This window comes from Meleagris gallopavo, chromosome 1, assembly GCF_905368555.1.
Source record: "Meleagris gallopavo chromosome 1, MGAL_WU_HG_1.1, whole genome shotgun sequence".
Taxonomy (NCBI): domain Eukaryota; kingdom Metazoa; phylum Chordata; class Aves; order Galliformes; family Phasianidae; genus Meleagris; species Meleagris gallopavo.
The window spans coordinates 24514099-24541705 of NC_139404.1; the positions used below are offsets into that span (position 1 = coordinate 24514099).

Below are 27607 nucleotides of genomic sequence, written 5' to 3' on the forward strand. Positions count from 1 at the left end.
GTTTGGAGACTGCCATTGGGTTTGGAGACTGCTACATTTAGTGTCTTCATCTACCAGAAGCCCAGGGTATGGTGGAAGAACTGAGGCTGGCTGGGAGTGCTCCTTATCTCCTGTCAGGTGCGGCTCAGGAGATGGTTCCCTCCAGCGCCCTCCTGGCGGGGCTGTCTGAGCTCCGAGCTCAGAGAGACGGGAGGAAGCTCTGAGGAAGCTGAAGTGCTGTGTTGAAAAAGGAAACCGAGGGCTGAGAAGAGTCAGATGATATTTCTGAGATATCCTTCCTGTTTCTCAATGACAACTAGAGAAAACATGGGAAATGAGGGAGTTAGCCAACCGAGTTCTGCTGCTTGGGTTGTGTAGAATACTGGGATAAAGGCTGAATAAAACGACTGTAAGCACCATCTCATTAACAGGGATGCCAAGTTCCTGAGTGGTACAATAGCACATGCACATGAAATTACACGAAAATCCTCATTCTGCATTCTAAGAAATGACAACCCTTCAGCGCCTATTCGTTAATGAAATATGATCTACAATGGTCCACCTAATCTTGCTAGAGAGTAAGGGGAAATTCTTAGGGATTTATTCCTAGTATGTGGGAAGAATTAAGTTTTTATCATTGTTCTAAAGTGAAGAAAGTATGGCACAGAGCATACTTTCACATCCAGTGATAATTTTATGAAAAGAATTAAAAAAACAGAGCTTCTTCTTGTTAAGCACAGTGTGTTCACCCAAGCTGTGATGGACAAGGAAAAGCAGATCATTGACTGGAAAATGTACAGATGTCAAGATAGATCTAAGTCGATTATAATTAGTGGTATGATACAGTCACCTTCTAGCAAAAGATCTTGGTATGCTCTGAGGTTCATCCATCTCTCTTGCAACAGCAGCCATATAAAATTGCTTAATATTGTGCAGTACAACAAAATATTCCCAGTATCTGTAGCATTCTAGATGCCCTAAAGGGACTGTTGTATTTAAATAAAAGAAAGCAATATTGTGCAAGTAGTTGTTGCAGGTCAAGTGGGCACTGGAAAATTACAGTGCCACTGAAAATCAATATATAAGCAAAACATGAAAAAGTCAGTGAATATACAATTTGGGCAACACGTCTGATTCAGAAAAGTTGAAGAGAGATTTTAAATATCTGTAGCCACGGTGGACAAAGGTAATGAACAGTACTTTGTTCATGTTGGGAACAAAATAAACAACAAACCAACCTTACGTGTGATGAGGTCCTTGCTAGAGGCAAAACAGTGAAGCATAGAACAAGAAAGGTATATCTTGATGTAGTTTGGTTTGGGAGCATCTCATACTTGTTTCGAGTCAACAACTATAGTTAGTGGTCTGTAGCAGGGAAAGAATTGCATAGCATTCAGTTTCACGCAACAGGAATTGATAATTTCTACACAGGAGTCTTAAAATAAACCAGCTGGGGAGGTCTGTGTTGATTTTGGAATTTGCCAGCTACTGGGGTATTGCCAAGGAAACTGCTTTATTTAAAATGTAAAAAGAGGATCACTCAAGAAGGTAGCTCTTGGCAAATAAACATGACTGATTTTCTCATAAGATACGATATCTAGCTGCTGGTTTTACTGTGTTTAAACAAGGGATTTTTTCTTAAAATTTGCAGAAATTTGTCATGGTGAGAGGAATGATTCAGGAGAGGACTGTTCAGTCATCACAGATATTAGTAGGAGCCTTCTGTATATTACACTGGCAGGTGCTTTACTGTGACCTTAGGACTTAATGGGAAATGAATAATCAGAATAATGTGGAAATAAGTACTGCTCTTGCCTTATGACTCAGTGTTTTGAAGTGGTTTTGTGTCTTTTCAGGAAGAATATGGACACTTCAGAGGGAGTTTAAAGGAAGGAGAACTAAAAATATTTCTAAAGATGCAGAGCAAATTGCAGGATGGGAATCTTAAGGATGCCAAGATTAAGAAGTGACTTAGAAAATATCTCCTCAGGGGGTGACTGCAATATAAATAAAGCAATGCTGCCTGAGTTAGTTTGGAATTTATCTGCATCTTATCTGAAGTTATATTTCCTCACCTGCTGTTTTAATTTGAGCAAACTCAATTTCCAACCACTAGCTCTTATGCTGTGAAGTTCATCTACATTAGCTTTTTATGTGCCACTGTCTCTACACATTGATCAAAGGTTAATTTGCACTACAGTTACATGCAGTAAAGTGAAACATACAAGTGCTAGCTAGCCAGCCCACGTTTAAATGAATTTCTAATCCCACATTGGAACTCTGGTCTGCCCGGTCTGTCTGATGAGCAGTGTGTGGTTTACTGGTGCAAGGAGAGAAAGACAATTTAAAATAAAATAAAATAAAGCAGCTATTGAGTTCTACTTAATTTAATCAAACCCTGTAGAGCTACTGATTAGGTACCTTGCTGTTTTGCTGTACTGCTTCTGTCATTTCTTTTGGTATCAATTCTGTAGGGCCAGACCCCCACCCTTGATTAGAACTGGGAGAAAGAGCCCAGCAATCCATCCTTCAAGGTTTCTTTGCTGGGCAGTCAGAATGGCTTCAGAGAAACAGCTTCTGTGCCAAAGCAATCCTGAAGACTGGCAAGTGGGCAATGGTACCTAGGGGTTAGCACTGCACACTTCCTCTTGGCTTTTGCACTGACCCCGAAGACTGAGATAAGCAATGTAGAAAAAGAAAAAAAAATACATTTCCATTATTCTGATTGATAGCTGACCTTTTGCATGTGCTCAAAAGACAAATCAATGAGAAGTGTACCTGGTACCTACCTGTTTAATGCGGAGGATGCTTCTTAGGTCAGTGGTGGACTTGGGCTGAGCTTTGCACCTGCTCAGATGGTGCTTCCAGCTATGTGGCAGGAGAAGCTCTTGGAATGGTGTGCAGGGCTGTCCTTGCTACTTGCCCTTCTCTGTGGGAAGCACTTCTCTTCATCCTGACATCTTTCAATACAAATCCTCACATTACTGTGAGCTGGTGGAAGGCATACTTCAATTCCTGAGGTTGCCAAATACATATCAGATCTTAGGGCCTTGAGAATTGCCTGCCAATTTGCATCTATATTTGGGGGAAGAGGTGAGCAGGATTTGATCTTTTCTAACCTCCCAGTTCACTCTTTTTACCTTACAGAACCTTAACAGTTAAAGCAAACAGGTTTATTCTAGAAGAGTTGAATGCTAAATCTTTAGATTAAATGCTTAAAGCCACATAGGGAAGAAAGCTATAATGAAGTCTAACTCTAGCGCATACTTTAGATTGAGCTTCTTCCTTGGCTAACACAATCTTTTAGGCTGCAACAGGAATTCAAGAGAATGACTCAGTAGCCCTTCACCATCTGTGGAAGTCTTATTTCTGAGGATATTTAGACTTTTTCAGTGACATTTCTAAGATTGTCACAACATTATGTTTCACAACTATAATGTTTTTAAAAATGCTTTTTAAAATTTTGCATCATATTTTATGACTATGCATGTCATAAGTATCTGGATGACAGGCTTGACATTTAGAGTGGATTTTTTTTGCTATGTTTTAGGGGATGATTTTACCATTGCATTCAGATTTGATCCAGGCTTGCTCTGTGGCTTCCTACTCTGCTTCTATTCCTGGGAGCTTTCTCAGCTTCTTTTTTCATCCCACCCCCTCCAGGAATAGTCAACTATGTATCTTGCCTTACGTAATTCAAATTCACAGTCCTAGGTTTGCCTTTCTTTTGACACCTATCTATGTTTTAGGAATTATGAAGGCTGCTCTGAAAGTAATGTCTCCTATTTTTGTTAGTTTGGCCCACAGCCAGAGGTGGTGGCATGGCAATAGAGGTTGAAACTTTCCATGAATATTCTGTTAAGTTTTGTTGCCATGCAAACAGCAGAGGGGCAGTCTGACCAAATGGCATTTGACATGGAAGTGCATATGTAGCAGAGGTGTGTCACTGGATTCTCCAAGTGGAAAAAAATTGAACCCACTGACATTCATCAATGCTTGCTGTAAGTTTGTGGAAATCAGTGATGTGAGCACAGTGAGGTAGTGGGTGGTGTGTTTCAGCAGTGACACCATCACAGCAGCTGTGTGACAGTGGGTCACCAGCGTTGGTGCAGGTTTTTATGAGTGAGGCATGAAAGCTCTTGTTTATTGCTGGTGAAAATATATACCTAACAGTGGTGACTGTATTGAAAAAAAATGGTGTTTTGTTGCTGAGAATTTGCTCTTGTTGAGTAGTGTTATTGTGCTCTTTGTTATAATTTCCCTGGAAATAAATGTGAGGCATTACTTTTGGAGCAACCGATGTTGATAGCCATGCGGTTTCTTAGCTTCATCTTAAACGCAGACCAGTAGCTCCCAGTTTGCAGCAAGACTTATTCTCCCCCAGAGCAAGAGGTACCAAAGGAGGTATACTCATTTGGAGTGGGATTATTTATTTGTGATACTGAATTTATATGCAGAGATAGGAATGTAGAAATGCAGGGTGAAAAAGAGCGAGCGCTGAGCATCCAAAAAGCAGCTAACCAAAGGAAGGATGCACAGCTTTGTCTTGTTGGCTGTTACTCCTGCTTCAGCAGAGATAGGAACTTGCAGGTCTTTGAAGGGAGCCTCAGTGGGCTATGGTGGCAGCAGCAATTGCAAAGAGGTGGAGACAACAAGAAAATGATAAGGATGAAATGCTGCGCAATGAAGTACCTAGGCAGTTCTGAGCTATGTTTTAGAAGAAGCAATACTTACATAATCCAGATTACATGTTGATTTTCAGAGGTGCTAAAAATTGGATGTTTTGTTGATTCTGAAGCATGTAATCTTCACTCACTGTGTAGGTGTCAGTAGGCTTCTCCCAACACATTTGTTATCTTTGCTATTTTAGTATGTGAACCACTTAAAAGCTACGGTGTTAGCTTTTAAAATCTTGTGCCCACCTTTTTCTTCACCTGCCCTTCGACTTCTTGAATGTGTTGTTAGATAAAGTTGTCAGATTTGTGAAAGCACTTCATCCAAAATTCTCTGATGACAGAATCCTGATTTCCTTCTGAAATGCAGAAATGGAGCATTGTTGAGTAAGGAAGGTTATTGGCTGCTTATAAACATATTTTGTTACAGAGTACCTTAATAATTTGATTATGATCTATTTCACTATGGTGAAGTAAAATGGCACTCTGAAAGTATTCTTACAGTTATTGGTGTTAGATGGATTGCCAGTATCAGTCAATTTTAAGGGTTAAAATTAAAATTACAGCATCAAAGTTTGCAGGAAAAATTGCAAGACTACTTGGAATCTTTTTCTCTAGCATTTTTTTCAGTGTCTGTAGAAAAGTTTCTAATTTAAACATTAGTCTGTGCTACTGTGATTTTCTAATAAATTGTATTATAGCCTTGTGCTTTGACAGAACTTTGGAAAGAATGATATTAACATGCATATATGTTAGCATGCTGTTTTTCAAAGATACATAAATTAGCTATATACAGTTACACATACAGCTAGAGGGTATTGAGAACATTGATAAACTGGAAAAGGTTCAAAAAGAATAATCAGGGACTGGAAAATGCGAGCAATTCAATCTGGCTAGTTTATCAACAAAAAGCCTAAATGTTTGTAAGTTTTCTGTGATCAGAAAGTTTCTAATAGGATGTTTTGGTACAGTAGAGTGTGACATGACCAGATATTGAAACAGGACACTTTCAAGCTACGAACAAACATAAATTTTACTTGCCAGAGTAGTTGACTATTGGGACAATTTAGCCAAACCAGCACTGGGTCTGGCAAATATAGAGCAAGTATTTGATGCTTTTCTAGAAGAAAAATTCTACAGTTCAGCAAGGAAGTAAGCCTAAGGCCTGTGCTGTAGAAGAAGGTAGTAAGGAAGATCCTGAAGCAATCCCACATGATGCTGTAGGGTATGATTCTGTTAACCATTCTCCAGCTTGACAACTGATGGAGAGAAACTCAAGTAGCTCCACGAGAGAGCCAAAGTAGAGAGAGCTGGAGCACAACGAACCCTCCAAAGTGGAAGGGGATTTGGCTGCGAAAAAAAAGCACCAGGGAAGTTACTGAAGTTGAAATGGGCATTAACAGATTAGAGGTCAGAGTCAAATAGTAGGCCTATGAATATGAGAGCATTTAAAATGAGATTATCTGGGGAGTTTTTTCAATGCTTCATTTGTAAACTTCTGAGTCTGAGCTGTTGACCCTGGGTTCCCATAACATCAACAGGGAGATATAAGCATGCCAGAGGTGAGATTCATTTTGACCTAGTTAAGATGCCTGCTTTAGGATAAGACTGGTTCTAATGAGGTGCCTAGTTCAGATGCAGATGTTTAAATATGGGGGCCTATGTTATGAGAGCTGAATCCCCTTTCAATGTGAAAAGATTAGGGGCAAGAGGGTGATGGACTGAGGAATGGGGACACGGGCTGAGGGAAAAGCCAAACAGGGCTGAAGTTACAAGGCTAATTAAAGGGAGAAAAGATGATAGTTAGTTCACCATTATTCTATGCTCCTTGGGGAACTCATGCTCAAGGAGGTAAATCCCATGTTTATCCATGAAGGACTTGGTAACAGTTGTTGTTCTCTCTGTAGAGTAACTCTTGCTTGAACATCAGGAATGCTTTATTGGTAGCTTTGAACATTACAGACGTAGAGCAGGATTAGCAAAGCAAGAGGAGATTGGGATTATGAGGTGGGAGGATCAAAGCATGAGAGTTCTACATTCAATAATAGTTGAAGAGGGCTTTTAATTCCATGTGTGAAAACATCTCTGAGACTTCTCAAACATTAATCTAGCTCTTCTTTGGTGTACAGAATTTGTTTGCCTTTACTCTAGCCTGGATAGGTTGGGAAGAGAAGGGAGGTCCAGGAGAAAGCAGCAGTGGTGCCAAGAGAAAGCAAATAAAACTGAGAAAAGCAAAGGAGCTGGAGCACTGCTCTCCCCAGCCATACACTTCTTACAGAAGTAGAGCAGCCAACAGGACTTGAAAAGCTCCATGAGAAACCACACAAATTCCTTTCCTTCTCTCTCATTGAGCCTGGTTCCTGTTTATATTTTAGTTATTCCCTTCTGAAAAAAGAAGTGTAGTATTCCAAGTGGATTTGTTTATAATGGGACATTGTTTAGCAATTCTTTTTTTCAACAGGAAATGGTAAGTGTGCTGATTTGTATAATGAGGTTGAGATTCACTGGAGGATTCCAATTTCCTTTCTCTTTTCCTCTCTATAGAAATGAATTTCTTATAATAAAATCTCTGTTAAGATAAACCATACAGGAAAATATGATGGCTGAGATTTTCTATGCCTGCACAGATCAAAAGCAGTGTTACTTATAGCTTCCTGACAGTATGGGGCCTTCATATTTGATCTTGTGTCATCTAGTGAAAAATATGTTTATTGGAAGAGCTTGATACAAAAAAAAAAAAAAAAGTGTTAAAAAATGAGATGTGCATAGCACTAAAATGATATTATTTCTGATATTGTTACAGTAACAACCACTGTCTTTGAACAAAAGCAACTCTTCATGGTGTCTCATAGGATACCCCAGTCCTTTATAAGAAAAGGATTCCTTAAAAGCAGTAACCATGTTGCGTATTGATAAAGTCTCATGCACCTATTAAAATATTTTTTTCTCTGCACTGTTTCATAGAAGACTGAGTGATATAATTTGCCTATAATATGCACGTAAACTCTACAGCAGAAGTTATCTTTGCCTTTAGAGCACTAGACCTCTTTACTTGGGACATCTTTCATCTCTTATTGGATGATACAGTGATGCCATCAAAACACCTCATATGTAAAAACAATTTTGAGGATGTTGTCTTTCCTTTTTCCTTTACCCAAAGTACTCTAATGTATGACTATAACTGCACTGTCCTCAGTTTTCTGGAAATTGGGAGGTCTCTATGTGACTGTAAGAGAAAAAGGATTTCACCCACTTGAATTCTGAAACTGATGATAGCCATAGGCCAATTTGGTTAAGACTAGATCATCAGAAATCAAGGAAGGAGGCTACAATTGAGCGTGTGTGTGAGTGCAAAGGCAAATGTAAGTTCTACATGTCTATATGTTGTCTTGAGGTAACATCTTGTTTGACTCCAAAAAAAAGAATATTTCCTTGTTTTGAGCCTGTTTTACACAGAATTGAGTTACACAGTGGTACAGATACCTGCCACAAGAGCACAATTAATACCACAGACATAACAGAGTTCAATGTGGGAATTATCCATCATTGTGTTTCATGCTTCTTTTGTACTCCACCATGGGCAACTTCACAGGCTTCATGAAGATAGACTTTATTAAACAGCTTACATGGAACAAAAGTCCATTGGAGTATTTCCACTATCGATTATGTCTATGACAAATAGATTTTGATAATAGCTTTATCACTTCCCGAGAAGTATGTAACAAAGAGAAAAATGACAGTTTTTTTTTGTTGCAGTAAGTTGAGATATAAGGAAGTCACATTCTTCCTGTATCTTAACATGTAAGAAACCAATTGACAGAAGTTTAATACAACATGGGAGGAAATGCATCCCATTGTAGTGCCCCAGGAAATAGTCTTTTGGTCAAGAATGGTAACTCAGAATGAAAGTAACATTAAAAAGATTAAAGGTCAGATTATGCTGTTTTCATTTCTTCCTGTTCAAGATACACATACAGGAATAAAACATGTTAACTCTGAAAAAAACATCACCTCTTTCTGGCTCCCTAGCACACACTTTATGTGAGCTTATTTGCAATTGGTGGTGCATGGAAGCAATGAAATTGCTTCTGATAAAGTCTTTGTGATACCAGGCAAAGCATCATTTAGAATATCAACAATCACACAGAGGAAAAAATTAACTCACCCAACTAATAGGAGGATCTCTAACTACGGAACACTACTTCTCAAGAAACAACCTCCATCCAGGCAACATTCTTCCTTTGGAGGTTAGCCCTTAAATGAGCCCAGGGAGGGGTTGGGTAGACCCTCCTAGTCAGGTGTGAAGCACAGATGAATTGCTTCCACCTGTCCTCCCTGGGTCAGGCAGTTCCTTCATCAGGTGCTCAATCATCGGTTCCGACCCTGACATAACAGTTCCCTTACAGCAGCAGAAAATAGTAAAACCAGAACTGTATTTGGTAATATCCAATATCTCACTAAAGATTTACAATATCTGGATGAACTATTCTGGACCAAAAAAAAAAAAAAAAAAGGATTTTTATTCTGGAAATGGTACTTACTTGTAGTTCACATGTCTTTTAAGCAGTTTTCGCATTTTTAGAGAATGATACTTGCTATTTCCATACCTGCTTTAACATCTATTGCTGCTGTTCTAATGATACCCCTGACTGGTACAGCTCATTAGTCTGAAGGAAAGCCTCATGCACTTTCCCTCCAGATGGTAAGCTCAGGCTTTTTTCAATCTGTGGAAAGTTAATGCAAACACAGTGCGCTACTTCCTGCCTCAGCGGAAGATTTTGAGCTTCTCTTTTCAGTCTCTCACATTGGATCAAAGTATTCGGCAAAAAAAGAATCTTATCCCTGTTGTGATCACTGGGATGAGATAACAAAGAGATACCAAGAGAAGCAGGATATCCAAAGCTGTAGGTAATGTTATCCAGCATGGGAAAGGAATCTCTATTCTGACTGCTCTTCAAATTATTGTGGCCTTCGTTATCAAAAGTCATTTTTAGGAAAAAATAAAAAATAAAAAATGGAGACCATCAAGGAGCATTTATAGATGTTTAAAGTGCGACACAGGAGAAGACAAAAAGCTTTCATGAAAATTGAATGTTGACAGGTTGGTGGCAGGATGTGGGACTTTGATAACGTATGAAAAATACGGAATGGTAACAGGCAGGAGGTGGTGGGACACAGATGGAGTGCTGTTTTGTGTACTGCTTGCTGACATGATGACATAAGAATCTGTTTCTCAACCTAGGTGGGTGTATTTGCAGACTCGATGTAGCTGAGTCCAACTTCCTCTTGCATCCTAGCACTATCCTGGATGTTGTATTTTGTCTGTTACGTCATGTAGCTCTTGGTGGTTGGACCTATGCTTGTTTGTTTCTGGCAGTTTTTAAGTCTTCATCACTGCTTATTTGTTTCCGAGTTTGGCCTTAAGTTATAGTTACAACCTTTTCTGAGTGACACCAGGTTGCTGCTGCCACCATTTTTTCCTGCTTTGTGTGTGTGGATGCTCTTGCCAGCCTAGAAAGGAAGAAATAGGAAAGGAATGGGAAAATGAGAGGGTGGGTGGGGAGGAGGGGGCAATAGATCTCATGCCATTTTCTTTCTTTTGACCCTATTGAACCTTGCAATTTCTGGGCAGCACAGCTTACCTCTGATCATGGGCTGTATTCCAGGGAAGGATTTTTCAAATGGGCTAACAAACTAAAATTTATTCCAGCCCTCTTAGCCTGGTAAAGATGGGGTTTCATAACATGTGCAATGGAGGAGCTACTGGAGTGCCGGACTGTGGCCAGCCCTGCAAGTCACTGTCATGGGGCTGCTGCTGCCCTGGGTATCAGGTGGAAGGGAAAGGGTGAAATGAGCCAAGTCTCAAGCTGCCCCAGAGGGTTTTGTGTTATGTATTAACACGTATGGGGATTTCTGTGAGCCAAGCAAAGCAAAACAAAAGGAAAACCAAAACAAATAGTGAAGTTGTTGCAATGGGTGTGGGTAGAGTAATTTCCCTAATGTCAGGAGAAGAACTGATGAAGACAGAGAAAAATATCAGTCTTGACTAAACTGCAAAATCCCAGGGATACACTCCTGGTTTTGGTGCTGTAGCTATCTGTTTGCCCAGTGTCATCTGGGACGTGCCTTGCTCTATTTCACATGGATTAAAGATTAGAGACACCAGGCTGTGGATGCAGAAACCCACAGTGAAACATGAGTCCTTGGGGCAGAAAGGAGTCTGAGGCAATTGGCATGGAGATCTCAATCTCTTCCTGCTGCAGGACATTGGCCTCTATGAGGCTCTCTTTTGTAGTACAAGGCAATCTATGCTGAGGGCTGACAGTGAACATACAGTGAGTGCCAAGAACAATGCTGGATGCGCTGTGAAGAATTTTGAATTTGAATTTGGGAAAAAAAGCCAGAGTTCCCTGTTCCTGAAAGGGAATAGTTTCTAATAAGAGGAAATGTTGAATCAGTCAGAGAGACGGCGCGTCTGAAATGAAGCATGAAGCATAAAATTGGGTGACAGCAAAATCTGAGCGACTCTGTGAAATTGCTACCGCTGCAAGGACTCCTCATGGGGCTGGACAGCAACCAGCTGCTTGAGGTGAACAGTTTCAAGTGAGCCCTTCATGCTTTGCTCGTGACACATGGTCAGAAAAGTGTTAATGGCTTAAATTTCTCTGCTAAAAGGTGATTCATTTCTACTAGCAAATGTTGTATTTAGCAGATCCTAAACAGATGCTACTCTACAGAAAATAAAGTGGTTTCGTTTTTTTTTTCTTTCTATTTTTGCTTGTTGGTATCCATATATATGCATCTAATAAAAAGCCATGAAGGATATCCAGAGATTCTTATCCAAACTATTTTGGAGCGTATTGTAAAGATACCATCTAAAGACAACAATAAATGTTCCAGTGTAATTGCCTTGAAGCACCAGCAGTCTGGAAATCTGAGAACTATTGTTGAGGTTGGACTTCTCTTTATTTCAGTCAATTCATAGTAACAGTACTGGTCAAACACATGGAATCGTTTGAATTGGAAAGGACCATAAAGGCCATCTAGTCCAACTGCCCTGCAATGCAGGGACACCTACAGCTCCATCAGGGTGCTCAGAGCCCCAGCCAGCCTGGCCTTGAATGTCTCCAAGAATGGGGCATCCCTCCTGTCTCTGGGCAACCTGTTGCAATGCTTCACTACCCTTACCATAAAAACAAACAAACCTTTTTTCTTATATCCGGTTCAAATCTCCCCTCTCTTTTAGTTTGGAGCCAATTCCCTAATTTGCTCTTGTTTGGTAGTTATTTGCCATTCAAGTCATACAGGTCCTCCTGAATATGCAAGACTCCCAGTGTGAAGATAAATATCAGACTGGGAAAAGAGAAACCTGCTCTGAAGAACTGAAATCTGAATTTCCCAGACAGGATAAAATAAGGCAGAAAGAATTTAAGCAGCTGCAAAAACCTGAGATACAAAGGAGCGTGCATTAGTTTGAACACAGTTTCAAGGGGAAGAGAAAAGAATAGATTAAGCAGACAAGCATCGAGATTTTATGTGTGATTGTATTAAAAAACTATTAAAAAGCCTATATAATCCCAGACTAGCTGCCTTCACCCAGCTGAATGCTGCATGTTGAGAATCACTCTTCCAAGCGTTCCTGCGATGAAGGAGCACACCGTGTACGAGCACAGCTATGCACTAGATGGCACTGTTGGTTTTGGTTTTACCGCTGTCTCCCTCTTCTGGGGAACTTGTCTTAATTAGCTTCCCTTTGAAAACAAACATGCTGTTCCAACAGAGGGTCAGTGTACATTGTTCTGGGCTGCTGCTTTTATGTTTATAGTCGTGTAATCAATATGTTGGAAGGGTAATTAATTTTTAACTTCGAGCCAATTGTAGATCAAATGCCAGTGGAGTTACTGGGTGGAGACAGTTTAATTTCTTTTGAAGCAACGATCCTGATGAGCTGTAAGGGGTTTATAGTGAGCTGCTGGAGATCCAGAAGACCTTCTGCTTTGAAATACCGGTGCTGTCTTTAAAACAACATTATTACTGTGATACAGATTAATGAGTTGTGGCATAATTCTGATCAAGTTCTTCTCGTGTACTTGCTATATTTTGGCCTGTCAATTCCTATTTCAAAGCAGCTTTATTTGCTTTGACTATTCTGTTCTTATCGAAGGCATGGTACAAAGTCGACTTTAAATTGATCAAACTCACTTTTGGCTTTAAATTGATCAAACTCACTTTTGGCTTTTCATCCCTTTTCAGTCGTTGTGTGCCTTTAGGGACAATAGAAGGCACAGGGCTGAAACAGTGACCCTCTGTACTGAGACAGGGGAGGTTTAGGTTAGTTATTAGGAGGAAGAGGGTGGTGACACACTGGAACAGGTTGCCCAAGGAGGTTGTGGATGCCCCATCCCTGGAGGCACACAAGGCCAGGCTGGATGTGGCTCTGGGCAGCCTGGTCTGGTGGTTGGCGATCTTGCACATAGCAGGGGGGGTGAAACTAGATAATCATTGTGGTCCTTTTCAACCCAGGAAATTCTGTGATTCTATGATTCTATGTACAAGGGGATACAGGATGCTGCAAGAAGCTGGGATTCTGAAATCCCTCTGCCCCACATGTGAGGGTCACCTGCCAGGCTAGGCTTCTGGCTGCTGTCCCTTTCCCCTGCCGAGGGTAGCTCTAACCACCTCTCAGCTTCCTTACTTTGAGATGTATGCTGCCTCCACTCCCAGTGCTTTCAGCCCACCCCTTCATGCTTCCATGTCTCTGAGCTGACCCGTCTTGATCATATTTTCATCCGTTCTCTCTTTCATCTTTCACCTTCTCTCTGTTCTTCAACATTCAAACAAATTAGAGTCCCAACACTCAGATCTCCATCCCTGTCTTATTACTTCAATATCTTCTTCCTGCTCCTTTTATTTTATTTTGTTTTATTTTACAATCAATAGATGGGCCATTTTCATGGATAGGCTATTGATCACTTCTTCAGTTGCTGGGATTTTTCTGATCTGGTGTCTGTGCTCTCCATTACATTATGATTTCACAGAGGCTCTGGCTGTCCATCCTTGTGCAAGTCTCAGGGCCTCTCTGCTCTCCTCATCTTCCTTCATCTCTTGGCTGACTGATACTTTGATCATTTAATTGGATCTCATGCCAAGTAAAACCATGAGCAATAATTTAATTTGAAATTAAACTTTTGTTTAGTCTAACATTAAAAAATAAAGCCAAATTAATAAATAAAAAAAAAAGTAACGTCCTCTGAACAAATCCAACATTTCATAGTTTTGGGATTAAACTTAATTAAATTCAGACTGGACTGAACAGCAATTTCTGTCCTTTCGAGTCCTACTTTTGAGTAAATCTTATCAGTTAATGGGACTATTTTACTGAGCTGCACTGCAAAGATCTCTAATTTCTGCTGGAACAAAGAATAGCCCTCGATACAGATAGGCATGGCCATCAGCTACTGAACCTTGCTGGATTTTTAACCTTTCCAGGAAGACAAAACATTCTAAGTAGGATAATGATCCGCAGGGTTTAGGGTCCACACCATTACATTTCCTGTCACAAATAAATCTTGCAACAAATAAAGGCAAGGCTGCAGTTCTTGCAGCAGAGCCATCCATGGACTGCAGTCTACAGTAGTTTGTAAAATATTAGATTAAAACCATGAAATTTATTCTCATTTTGAGACAAACTGGAGACAGATATTTACAACATACAGAAAGACTGAAAACCCAATTATTACAACCACAAGATCTGAAAAGAAAAATCCATGCTGTCTTTCTGCCTGTCTGTTCTGCAGGATGCATTTTTTCCACTGCTTCAGAGCAGTGCTTCTAATGAACAGTTGGTAAAATTGGCTGTTTTGGGAGGTGGTGGGATGGGACAGAAGCGTGTAACGATCTACTTACAGTAGAGGGAGCTGATGTTCAGTGAGTGCGTGCATGAGTTTTTGTTGCTGTACGACTCCTTATCACAGTGCAGGCACTAAAGAGGAAACACTCACTTTTGATTTTGAGAGATCTGCTTCTGCATCCCTCACCTGCTGAGCACCATCACAGCTGATGCCTCTGGCAGTGCAAATGGCGCATGTCTGAGAGTTCCCTGCTGGGGCCCATGGATGTTTTTCCCCATGTCAGGATTGATGTGTGGGAGAGATTGGCAATGTTGTCTGTGTAACCCTGTAAACAGTGAATCCCAGCATACCTCCTGCCAAAGGCTGATGATTCCATCTTTCAAAATATTCTAACTTCCTACTACAGCACAGTCAGTGTCTCTTTTGTATTCCTGGTTCTCCTGTGCTCCTTGCCCTCGGCCTGGGCTCCATCTGACCCATCTCACAAAAGAGTGCTGAAGAAATTCTGTGATTTGCAGCACTGTTTAAAAACCAGAAATCTCCAGTTCTCTGCAACTGGCTGGTTGAGTTATGCAAGCTAGTCAAAGTTAATTAAAATAGAGACAAAACAAGTGTGTAATAACAGAATGCATATGCATATATGGACTGGGGATGCAACTGAGTCCCAGCTCTTGACTTTGCCATCACTCTCCTTGGTGAAAGCTGTCCTCCCAGTGAGGCAATTTTCCTGCCTGCTCAACTGAGGTGAGCACAAAAGAATGAGTAGGTGAAGGCATGCTGTCCCAAGATAAGTGTAGGATGTATATTTAATAAGAGAAAATAGAGGACTCGGAGAATTACAGACCCATCTAACTTGTATAACCTGAAAGATCCTCAAAGAAATGATTAATTTGCCCTGCTAACACCTATTGCAATAGTTTTTGATCTGTATGTATGTGTGAACAAAACTTCTAGACAAGTTGTGTTCTGTAGTACCTTGATTTTCCAGTGGGCTAGATCACTGGCGGTTTTCTTAAGTCATGAGCACCAGAGCTGCTGACCTCATCACTCTATGAGGCAGTGAGAAGTATGGAGAGTACTGAGTTCATCCTTGGCACCACACTTAAGAAATGTGGATAAACTGGAAGAACTTTAGCAAGAAGAAAGCTAACTTGTTAGAAAAGACAGCATACAAGTGAGAGTTGAAAACCTTTTACCTTAGAAAAGATTAATATGGGATATATTTTGTTAAAAGTTTTCTGCAGATGTGATGGTTGTTTGTTTGGTATGTAGACAGAGTTAGGCAAAACAGAAGCTGGCACCCTGACCCTAACACTTATGCTGCAGCAGGGGAGATCTGGAAAAACTGTCCAGGGGAACATTAGTGCTACACAAACAATGAAGTCTTGAAATCCTTGTAGCTTCGGCAGTTATTTTTTAAGAAAACATGCTAGACAAAGATTTGCTAAAGCAGCTTATGTGCATTCATCTGGTCCGAGTGACATAGGCTGGGCCGAGTGATTTCCTGACATTTCCTCCTGTCCTACGTGTCTGTTGGAGTGCTCTGAAATGTATTGATGAAAAGAATCCAATTTCCAAACTAGGTAGTAGTATTTATTATACTTACCAGTGTGGTTACAAAGGGAAGCTCCTATCTCCTAAATCGGTCCTTTCTGCCCATTCTCTGGTCAGCGTTCTTGGCACTAGGCCTTATCATAGCGGGAGAAAATTACCACTATACTATTTAAACAAAGCAGTGTTCAATTAGAAGCATCAGAAAAGGGAGGGGAGAAGGAGGCTTTTGTGATGATATTTCTATTAGGGAATTCTCCCGATATTGGGTGATTTTGGTGTTAATTTCCTCAACCAGCCTTTCTCAGAGTGATTGATTTTTGAGTTGTTTGCCTTTGTGCCTGTTATTGGATGATAGCTCTACGTTGAACAGTGTACTGACGTTATCTCAGCTGATCACAGCAGTAGGATGGATTTGCCTCTTTAAGCTGCCTTTTATCAGTTTCCCCTTGTCTTGAAATATAAATTATTGTAGAATGAGGGACAGCGCTCATATTCTCTAGTGTAGCTTTGATCTGTCAGAGGATGCATTATGTATTCCATCCGTATCTAAAGAAAACTCATTCAACAACGTAAACATCAAAAGTTTTGGATACCTTTCATGTACATGAAAAATATAACAGTGGCATCGCAAACCGCAGATAAAGCGAAGCAGCAGTGCTCTCTGTCTCTGACTGACGCAGTCTACATTTCAGCCATGCTTTACCACTAAATAGAAGTTCTCTTGAGACTCTACCAGTCTATCACTTAATGCTTAAATAGTTGGGATTTGTAATACATCTGGGAAGTGAAAAACACTGGGAAGCGTTTCAGATCTTAAAGGAGCTGAGCGCTTCAAGCAGGTGGCTTCTTTCCAGAGAAGGCTCTTCCAGCTTTCAGAAATGCTGCACATAAAATCTGACCCGGCTATTAGGGGTAGTGTATAACTAAGCAAGGGGGTGGGGAGGAGTGATTTTATACTTCTGTAGAAAATATCACTGAGTAGATTGAGCATTAAAATTCTCTATTCTCATTGTGGTCTCTGATTTACCAGCTGTAACTGAATGTATGGATGTTGAACAAAGTTCCTGTGCTTCTCATTCAGGTGGTAGAGACTTCAGTTTTCACTGAAGTGAGGACATGACAGTCTGAATCCTGTCTGAAAGATACCACTGTATAGCTCATGTATGTTGTACTTTATGAATGAGTGGATCTCTTTTATAATAACTGCTCGGCAGAGTGGTGCATGAGCACAATATAAAAAATACAGTGTAAAACAAGCATTACATTAAGGAAGGACATTTGTTAGTGGCTTTCAGCATGGGTTGTTAACCCTCATGGCCACCAATTTCCCCGCAATGAATTTACTATTCTAACACCATTCCACGTTTTACGCACTAAAATGTAAGACTACGTAAATTTTAAGGCAATGATGGTGAGTACTACAGAGACTTCAGAAGAGAGTGCATGGGAGCAATGCTGTGCTGATATCAGTTTGTTCAGCCCACAGGTAAGGATTTGTTTTATTGATTACCACAATTCAGATGTTGTCTTCCTATTCAGCATTGTCTACAGACCATAATATTGGATGGTTATTTGCACAAAGAACCTTTACATTGTGATGCCTTCTGATATTAGACAGGAGGGGTAATGGCTGCTTACATGGGTGCATAGTGATAGGATGAAGGGGAATGGTTTTAAACTGAAACAGGGGAAATTTAGGTTAGATATTAGGAGGAAGATTTTCACTCAGAGTATGGTGACACACTGTAAAAGGTTGCTCAAGGAGGTTGTGGATGCCCCATCCCTGGAGGCATTCAAGGCCAGGCTGGATGTGGCTCTGGGCAGCCTGGTCTGGTGGTTGGCGACCCTGCACATAGCAGGGGGGTTGAAACCAGATGATCACTGTGGTCCTTTTCAGCGCAGGGCATTCTATGACTCTATGATTATGAAGAACGAAAGACAAGAAAGAAGATGAAGTACTTGGTAGATCAGTTCTGGTGGATGAAAGATCCCTCAAGTACTGCAGAGAACTCTGTATTCTGACAGATAACCCCAAATGACTTTGCCTGGACTCTTTCCAAACCACTTCAATTTTAAGAAGAAACAAAACCTAATTCAAGATGCCTGGAACAGCTAACAGAAGGGATTTCCCTTCGTTTATCCAAGTAAGCTGACAGATTTATTTTGAATATATTCATTCTCTTAGGTTTATGACATAGACTCAAACATACTTTAAAATAATTCACTCAGTAATTTTTTAATGATCTTAGAAAAACCCTGCTGCTATAAATTAATATCAGGATACCTAGCAAGTACAGTTTAGAATTGTGTATGTTGCAGACATACTGTTAGTTTTCCAGGATATTTTTGGGTAAACTTAATCTTCACAGAAAGAAGCAGGAGTAGCGCTGGTATAGATGCCCTTTATTTACCTGCATTCCATTCAGCAGCCAAGGCTTACACTTGCAGTGAGGTGAGTTTATTTTCGTTTCACCGGCGTGATTAAGTGCTGTTGGGGTCTGTGTGGGCCTTACAAACCTTTACCCTCTTTCTGTCTGATTCAGAGCTGATGTTCAAAGGTTCTGGCTATAGCTACAACAGGTCAGTGCCGCAGAGATGTACGGAGGACACAGGCAGTGCTGGAGCATTCATAGAGTTACTGATCTGCTGAACTTAGAGGGAAGTGCTCCTGGTCCTGTTGTGGCTGTTGTGACCAGGTGGCAGCTATGTTGCTCTGTTTGACCAGCAATTCGATACAAAAGCCGAGTTCAATAGATAAGTTTCCAGAACAGGAGCTATTCTGTTCATTGCACTGCTCTATAAAATGCAAAAGTTACAGAGTGTTTGTAACTTCTGAAGCTGGCTGTCTAGCAGTAACCTTTTGTACATTTGAGAAAACCACCAGCGTGTGATTGGGGCTGGCTGTGACTCATTCCTTGCTGTGTCCTGTTTGGTGACTCAGGTGTGCTTGTTTTCACATCACTGTGTGTGTTTGCCTCAAGTTTCACTGCATATCCATGAATTTCAGCGGGCCGCAGCTCAGCTCTCTTAAATTGCCTTTACCTTTTTCCTGAGCCTAACAGAAGATAGAGTGCAGCACCCATGTCTGAAGTCCTTTCCTCCTTGCTAACTGAATTTCAAACTGTATTTTTAGTGTTTATTTTCAGATTTGTCAAACTCACAAAGTATGCCAGCAGCCACAGAGAGCCGCAGACTCGTGGCAGCTGAGGTGGCCATGTTTGGTCATGCACCCTAAAGTTTTTGGCAGTGACATTTTTTATATTCAAAAAGAGGATATTCGGCTGTCATTTAAATTGGAGAGGAGCTGAGTGTGTGCTTGGTAATTGGAAGTCTGGCAAATATTAATATATAGTATTTGTAGAGACCCATAGGGCCTCGGAGGCCTAAGCAAGGAAAACTTTTCTGTTAAGTGGTCAAAATTACTGTGAGGTGGCACCAGGCTGTAGCGCAGCACTTACCACCAAGTGAAAAAAAAAAAACACAGTAAAACTAGATTAAATAAATCACTTTTCTTTGGTATTCTAGCTTGGATTATATAACCAAAATCATATAAGGTCCAACATACATTTTCTGGCTATATTTGCTTTAATTCCTGCATACATCCCTGCTCCTTTGCTAGATCCTGTGAGGCTGCTGAGGCAGGAGGCCAACCTGCTTCCCTGTGTTAAATTCAGAGCTGAGAAGGATGAGCTGAAGTGACAGAAGGAAGAAAAAAGTTAGAATGTGTCTCTCACCCTCCATCTACTCTCAAATAAACTAACAACTGAAAAACTTAAAGCCCAGCCTGGTCTGCATGTCAGAGCCTCACTGCTGCCCTACCCTCATGGCCTATCAGCTGGGAGAGTCTCTCTGGGCCACCTTGTCCCTCGGGAGGTCATGGAATGGCAACAATGCCTGACCTCAGTCGGAAGAACAGCCTTTTGGCATGCTTGTTAGGGGTGGCTGCACTGTCAGTGTTAGCAGGTGAAGGGGGATTTCAAAAGGCAAACTCCCTGTGAATGTCCCAGAGCACAGCTCCTGGGCCAGATGCTGTTCACAGTCGTGCTAGTTGTCAGCTGCATCCATCAAGTTGCTCTGAGCTCTCCCTGCTGCTTATGAGATCAGGATTTCTTGTAAATGTTTTTATGAGCAGATCTGGCAAAACCTGAAAATTTCCTGTCTCTTTCTTCAATGCTCGGAATACTTAGTTCATGACCTATTTGTTAAAATAATGGAAATTGGAATGTCTTAGGAAGAGATGTTCGGTGTAATGAGTAAAAAACTCATTAGGATTTGTATTTCATTTATCAGCTTCTATCTCTGCCTGAGATATAATGTTATAGCTTAATGCCACAGATGGCCTTTTTGAAAGGAGAGGTTAATTTCAAGGCTTATGACTATTTGCATGCCGCTTTACCATTGCTCAACGATACTGCTTCTGTAACAGAGATTGTAATGCACCTTTTCTCTTCATCTATTTAGAAAAGCCATTTAAGTCTGCTCTTCATGACTGAATTTAACACTAGATACAAAAAGTTTGTAATGTGCAAAACCTTAAAAACTCAGTTATACAATGTACTATTTTTTTTAAGAAACTTTTAATATAGTTAGATGTATTAAGAACTCCCTTTAATATAGGGAATTGTTTAAAACTGTTGACTTAGTAATGAATTAAAACTTTTGGGTGAAATCAACAGCATATTTTCTGTGTGGTGAGTATACCCTCCCTTTTTTTCCATCGCTCGGCTTTTGCATAGGTTATCTCTTATGTAACTCTTTGACTATGGGCCATCCACTGTTAACATTGATGTCAGGGGACTGCTGACGGTTTAAGTCAGCTGAGGATCTGAAACAGGGTATACTTGCTATAAACAAAGTTACTGGGATGAGAAACTGAGCATGGGAGGCTTGTGATTCTGTTGACCCTTGCACAAATACAGTACATGACATCCCTTGCAGTTATGAGAATTAATTGGAGGAATGTGTTACAAATCTGGTACTTAAGTTCAGATCATTGTTTTTCTGTTTTACACTGAAGATCCTGGTATTAATAACAGGCTGCAGTAAAAACTTGGGGATGTTTTAGTGACTTTTCAGGGAAACTTTGGAAATGTGTTGGCAAATAAATTAGATGTAAATAAATAGAATAAAAATATCAGACCATTTAGTTGCATTGTGTTTGTGACACAAAGAAGAGCTGCTGTTTTTGATGTCTTTTTCCCAAAAATATTTCAACATTTTGAGGTGAAACCAAACAAATATATTTTCCGTTAAGAAATAACTAAGTTTGGAAAAAAAAAAAAAAATGATTTCCTCGATACTTTGAAATTATAAGAGCATATAAATGCTGTTTTTAACCAGTTTGACTTTGTGCATTAGAATATTTCTGAGTAAATTCAGTATAAAATGCCAGGCAGGTAAGTTGTGGGAGGCAGCAGCCTTCAGTGTTGCCATGTTTATGAGTAGCACAGGACACTGAACACTGCAGTGTTTGTTGGGTACCCACTCAGAACAAATGAGTTCAGTGAGAGATGTCTAATTTGCCCACTAGAAAACATGGAGGAGAAAAGTGGGGCTGACTCCTGTTCCTCCAAAAGAACTAGGGCCTGTGGGAACTGGAGTGCCTTCTCTCTTCAGGCGTCACAGATATGGAGCACCCCATAGAAATGAGGTGCTTGGTACGAGGTGTGGTGGATGACCACGATCCTCCTGGCCATGATGGGGTCAGATGCACTTTTTGCTTGAGGTTTCTTGTGGCTCGGAGCTGATTTGGGTGCGGCCTGTCAATAGAGAATAGACTTTTCAACCAAACAGACTGTGCCAAAATTGTTTGCTAGAGAATGTTCCCGTTTTTCTTTGAAGCATACAGTACTGCAGTGATGAGCTGTGTGCTTGATTTATCGGAGCACTCTCCATGTTTTCATGTTTCTGAGTTTTCCTCTCTTTTGCTCTCTTTCACGCAGTTCCATTGGTTGCTCTTCCAGCCTCAATCAGGAAAAACATGCAGACTTGTACCAGCTTAATAGTCTAATGTTAACAGTAATAACAGCACTCAGGGCAGAAAGTATTACAATAGTTCATTTTAGTAACATGTTTATTAGGTCATAACAACAACTATAAACATAAGTACCATTCAGCTCTTTTGCCGATATATGAACTTACTAACATCAAATTTTACCAGAGTCACATATTCTTACAGGTGTCCCAGACACAACATTAACTTTATTGAGCAAAAGTTCATAAATAGTAAAAATGCCATCTGTTTCACATTGCAGCGTTCCTCAAGCAGGTATGTACAAGTTTGGAGTATCTTCTCCAAATCTAAATTTCCTTAGCTGTTTTAACAACCATAGAGATGATTTTTCTGCCTGCAGCAAAGCCTTTTGTCCTTGAGCAATCTACAATTAATATTGCTCTCAGCAGACATGAAAGTTTGCTTCTGAAATGAAAGTGGTGATGAAACACAGTACAATATTATCTGCTCGTAGTTTGCCTACACACTCTGCCCTGATTATAAATCTTTCATTTATAACGCCGTCTCCCAAGAACATTATCTCTCTTATATCAGTTCCTTACCACACTACCTCTCTTTGAAGATCTTAAAATGGCTGGCTTGCAGCAATGGAGATATTACACTTAGGGTAGGGTGGAGTGTGTTTGCAGTCAGTTCTTTTCCTTTCTAGTATTTACACAGTATTCTTTTTAAGGTTGCTACTATTTATGAATCATGTACGCTGACATACATTTTCTGAAATGTTCACAGTGCAGTATTTTGTGGCTTAACCAAACTTCGTAAATGTCATTAAAAATAAACTTTTTTTTTAATATAAAAATAGAATACTTTATGTGTTTACACCAACAAACCCAGTTCTATTCTATTCTAAACAAGCTATACAGTAGTATGCACAGAATTCCACAGGAACAGAAATGACATGTGATGCTTGCCCTAAAGCTATAGCACTTCTCTCTAATGAATGAAAGTTTATTCATTCTCTCTTTTCATTTCTTTTTCTGGGCATAAATTAGAAATAAAAATAGGTATCATAATTCACTGGGTCGTGTGATCCAAGAAAAGATAAGGGGCCATAAATGTGTTGTTTCTTCTTTTGATCAGTCTTCTGAGCTTCTTAGGGCTGCTGTGAAAAAGTGATTAACATTTTTGCTATAGCATTCTCTTAGGTCAGGGCTGGCTGCAACACCTCCACTCTTTACTCACCTTTGGCAGCAGCTCCACCCAAGGATAGGTGGCACACCTTCAGCTGCTCTCTGTGTGACTCATCAGACAGAAGCTCTGTATATTTGCCAGTCTGCCTGCCTGTCTCCTCTTCCTCTCCAGAATAACGCAGCCCATGTTACTGTCTCCCAGGGATTAACCTGGCATTTAATAAGGACGCCTTCAAGTTTTCCCTCTCTGAGAGCAGTTGTTTCTTTACTGAACGTGTTGGAGGCTATGCATTTTTTTCAGTGAGATATCTGCAGATTTATCAAATGTTGGAATAGAGTTAACACTAGGAATGCTTTAAGCTAGATGCTTTTCTGTTCATTTTATGTACCGTCTGACTACACCAGAGGCCTGGCAAAGCTGACTTACTTATTTTACTTATTTTACTGTGCATTTATTTTACTGTGATGTTGACTTCTGCTGTTGACTTTTACCACGAAGCTGGCACTATTGGCTGCCTATCTTCTGAGAAACCTTGTTGACATAGTGCAAAAATCCAAAGTTTGGACTGTGCGACAGGAAAATATATTTTTAAACTCTTGTACATTTCATGGTTTATCTTCATGTAAAAACCATTCTGCACTGCTCATTATCCCAAAGTACATGCAACAATAATAGTCCTTCCAGCTTTTCTGAGTGGTATTCTACGTTCTCCTTCATGGCATTGATGATGAATCTTTGTTCTTGGGTCTCAGCACACATGAATGAGAACTAGCGAGAAGTAGCTCTGGTTGGTAGAACACAATATCTCTATTTAGTAAATTGATGCAGTTGTCCACATACTTGGAAATTACTGTGATGGTTTACAGAATCTCATAGCCTTAAAAAAAGATGATATCATGTCCTTGTACTAGTGCAACTTGGGCAACAACATAAACATGTGCAACAGTGTTCTCACAAAGATCGGGCAATAAAAACTAGTGGACAAAATGTTTCAGTTTTTGTTCATACAACTAAGAATGGATTTTCCTCTATTTCAGACATACTCGTCATGTGTCTACATCCATGTCTGTATTGTCTTGTGTTGATAAAAGAGAAGGATAGGGAGCAACGCACTTCACGTTGACGTAAGTAGCATTGACGTGAACATAGTGTTCCCCAATAAAAGTGGAGAAGATTGTTGATATTTTTGAAACAAGTTCAGAAAATGCTGGACGCATCTCAGGTTTTGGATGCCAACATTTCAGCATGACTTCATACCTGCCATCCAAATAAAAGAAGTGTTCAATTATGAAATTGTAAAAAAGGGGAAAAAAAACCAACACCTCTTCTACCCCACAGTCTCAAATACTATACTATCAGAAGTTACTGCAGTATCAGTAGTTGCAGAAGGTTTTGAAAACTATTTACTCACAGTGGGTCAGGGCAGTATTCAGGTTGTAGCAGCCTTCTTCCTTGTAATAAGTAAACAGTTATATCGAAAGAATTTACATCAGGATAAGGTGGTGCCCCTCTTGTCATAAGTTCCCATAACAAAACACCAAAGGACCACTAAGAAAACAAAGAAATAAATAACAAGTGATCGGGTTGGAGAGCTTTACATTCCAGTTTTAGAACATGGTTTGACTCATATAAACATTCAAATGCACTAGTTTTCCCTTTGAAAAGTTATTATTTTACTGCATTCAGCTTCATTTTAAGTGGGCTAATAAATGCTGTAAGGACTTGAGCCACTTAAGTTAGAGCCAGAGAAACTAAAGTAAATAAATGAAAGAAAATAAAAGCTTATAGGCCTTGCTACTTAGCTAGTAAAAACTGGCAGACATCCTTTGAGGTTAATGGAGTGTTGCCAATTTACATGATCTGATGATCTGACTGACTTTGTGTAAATATGTACTGAAGAGAGAGTGGTGAAAATTCTATGCATCACAGGCTAATTTGGATCTGGATTGAAAAGAGAGCTAAAATACAAGGTGATCCAGCCAACTAATGACTTCACCCTGTAATTTGTTCTTTTAAATGGTCAGGTAGTACTTGAGATTGCTGTAGGCAGACGGTAAGCACTTATAGAGCAAATAAAGTCTTTTTGTGAACCATTGCATTTTATGAGTATCAAAGTTAAGCTGCTTGATCAAGTTTTCTAGAGTCCCTCCTATAGCACGGATCAGCTCCCACTTGGCTCCTTAGTATACCTTGAAGTGGAATTAAATTCCTAATTCTTTTCTGAATACTAATGTTTTACTGAGTAGTAACAGACAGTCAGGTCATGTCTTGCTGCTTTGTGCCTGAGACAACTGTCTTTTCTGGATATAAAAACAGTCTCCTACTGTTACATGAACTAAAGTTAAATTCAACTACAAGTTTTGGTTTGAAGTCAGTCCATTCATTAAGTGCTAGAAGGTGACAGGAGAGAAATTAATAAGTGATATAAATATATTTGTACTTTACCACATCTGACTTTGTTGTGAACTTCTGAGTTTGTAAACTTTCTAAAGCCATCCATTTCACTGGCAGTTTAGCTCCTGTTTTATTGTGCACACTGTAGTACTCTTTATCATAGACATCTCTAGCAAGACCAAAATCAGCTACCTTGACAGTGAATTTTTCATCCAACCTGAAGAAATGACAAAAAGTGTTATCTTCATCTGAGCAGACAGCATTTACAATGATGGTTGATTATAATGAGTGACTTGCATTTTTGAGACTGCGAGTCTGGAAGGCAGTATTTTGTCTTGGAACTATTAACAAATATTGCAGTGAAACAAAACTTGATACCCATTTAACAACAGTGAATGAACTCAGGAAATTACTAACATTATTTTTATAATAGAACTCAAATTGCAGTTCTCTTAAAACAATTACTTTGTAGAAAAAAACTTTGCTAATAGCCTATATATCCTGGCTGGCTGTTACGTCATTTCTTCTGCAGCTATTTCTTCTTCTGTAACCTTAGAAACCTCTCATTTTTATTTCCAAATCAAAATATCACCTTTCTTATTCACTCTCAGTTTGGATAAGGAAGGACCTATCATTATCTCAGTGACTACTCATATCTAATAATGCAATCCTGTCACTAAGAATATGTGACTGTAATGAGATGGGTACTGGTGAAGAATGGTGGCATAAGCAGAGTTCTGCTGGGGTTGTAATTCAGTCATTTCACCAGATCTCCCTAGCTTTGGTCTTCCTAAGTTTGGAGTATGTCCTGATAAGCAGTGTTATTGACAAAGAACAGATAGAGCGGGGGAGTTGGCATGCTTAATCCTATCCTTCATTATATGTGTAGGCCTAGCTACAGCAAGTGCCTATTTGGGTGTTTCTTTACCATCACAGAATGGGTGAGGATGGATGGCACCTCTAAGGATCATCTAGCCCAGTCTCCCTGCTCAAAGCAGGGTCAGCTCATGCAGTCTGCCAAAGACCATGTCCAGTTGAGTTCTGAATAGAGTCTCTCTGATGGAGACTCTAAAATCTTTCTAGGCAACCTGTGCACGTCTACAACCACTTTAGTAGAAAAAAAAAGTCTTTCTTATGTTTAAATGGAATGTCATGTATTTAGTTTGGGCCTTTTGCCTCTTGGCCTGTCACTGGGCACCACTTGGAAGAATCTGATACCAGCTTCTTTACTTCACCATGTCAGATATTTACGTGTATGGATGACCCCCATCACCATCTGAGTCTTCTCTTCTGTGGGCTAAACAATGCCAGCTGTCTCAGCTTTTTTGTGTAGCATTTATCTCTCTTGAACTTTATGAGATTTCTGTCTGGCCAATTCTCTAGTCTGCTGAGGTTTCTCTGAATGGCACAGAACAATCTGCTGTATTTACTGATGTAATAACTAAGCTAATAACAATGAAGAGAGTAGAAGGCAAGTTTGATAGGTTAGCAGGAGGGTAGCTATGCCACAGCTGTTTCCTGCATCTCTTGTAGAACAGTGAAGTATTTGTAGGGACTATATTTGCTTCCTGACTTCCTTTCTGATGGACTTCACCAGTGTAGAAGGAGCTTTGTTTATGAATGCTGAATTGCCCATGTCTGCTGAGGAATGTGGGTCTTCAACCCTGTATCTTCCTCTCATGTGGTAGCAGCTCTCCAGGCTCTGAAGTGCTGAGCCATATAAAAGTACAAAAACAGCCATTCAGTTGGCAATGTGAGATACCCTGATAGCTGTTTCCTCCTCCCATAAGAAAGAGGCAGTAGTTCAGAGGAAAGTGTCTCGTTGCTATACTTTGGACTTGGATTATATGAACTAAGACTTCTATCCAGTAACGTCATTCCTTTGTTCTTAGAAAGGCTGAAAATCACATTGGTTGATACTTAAACAGCAGCTGCAAGAAAATGCGCTTTTCCAGAGGCCATTCAACTACACAAGCATGCAGACTTTAAAAAAGAACAAGAAATTTGATTTT

The 27607-nt window shown here is 40.0% G+C and overlaps 1 protein-coding gene across 3 annotated transcripts in view; it reads right to left on the reverse strand.

Moving 5' to 3' along the window:
• Positions 1 to 22112: 22112 nt before the first annotated feature.
• Positions 22113 to 27607, reverse strand: part of MET (MET proto-oncogene, receptor tyrosine kinase) — a 92164-nt gene continuing 86669 nt past the window's right edge. For all 3 annotated transcript variants that reach the window (XM_085219061.1, XM_085219066.1, XM_085219054.1), the window contains exons 19-21: positions 25647 to 25812; positions 24613 to 24749; positions 22113 to 24458 (exon numbers count right to left, since the gene is read on the reverse strand). In XM_085219061.1, the coding sequence (XP_085075187.1) occupies positions 24248 to 24458; positions 24613 to 24749; positions 25647 to 25812 (514 nt within the window). In that variant the 3' untranslated portion in view covers positions 22113 to 24247. The remainder of the gene's footprint in view (positions 24459 to 24612; positions 24750 to 25646; positions 25813 to 27607) is intronic.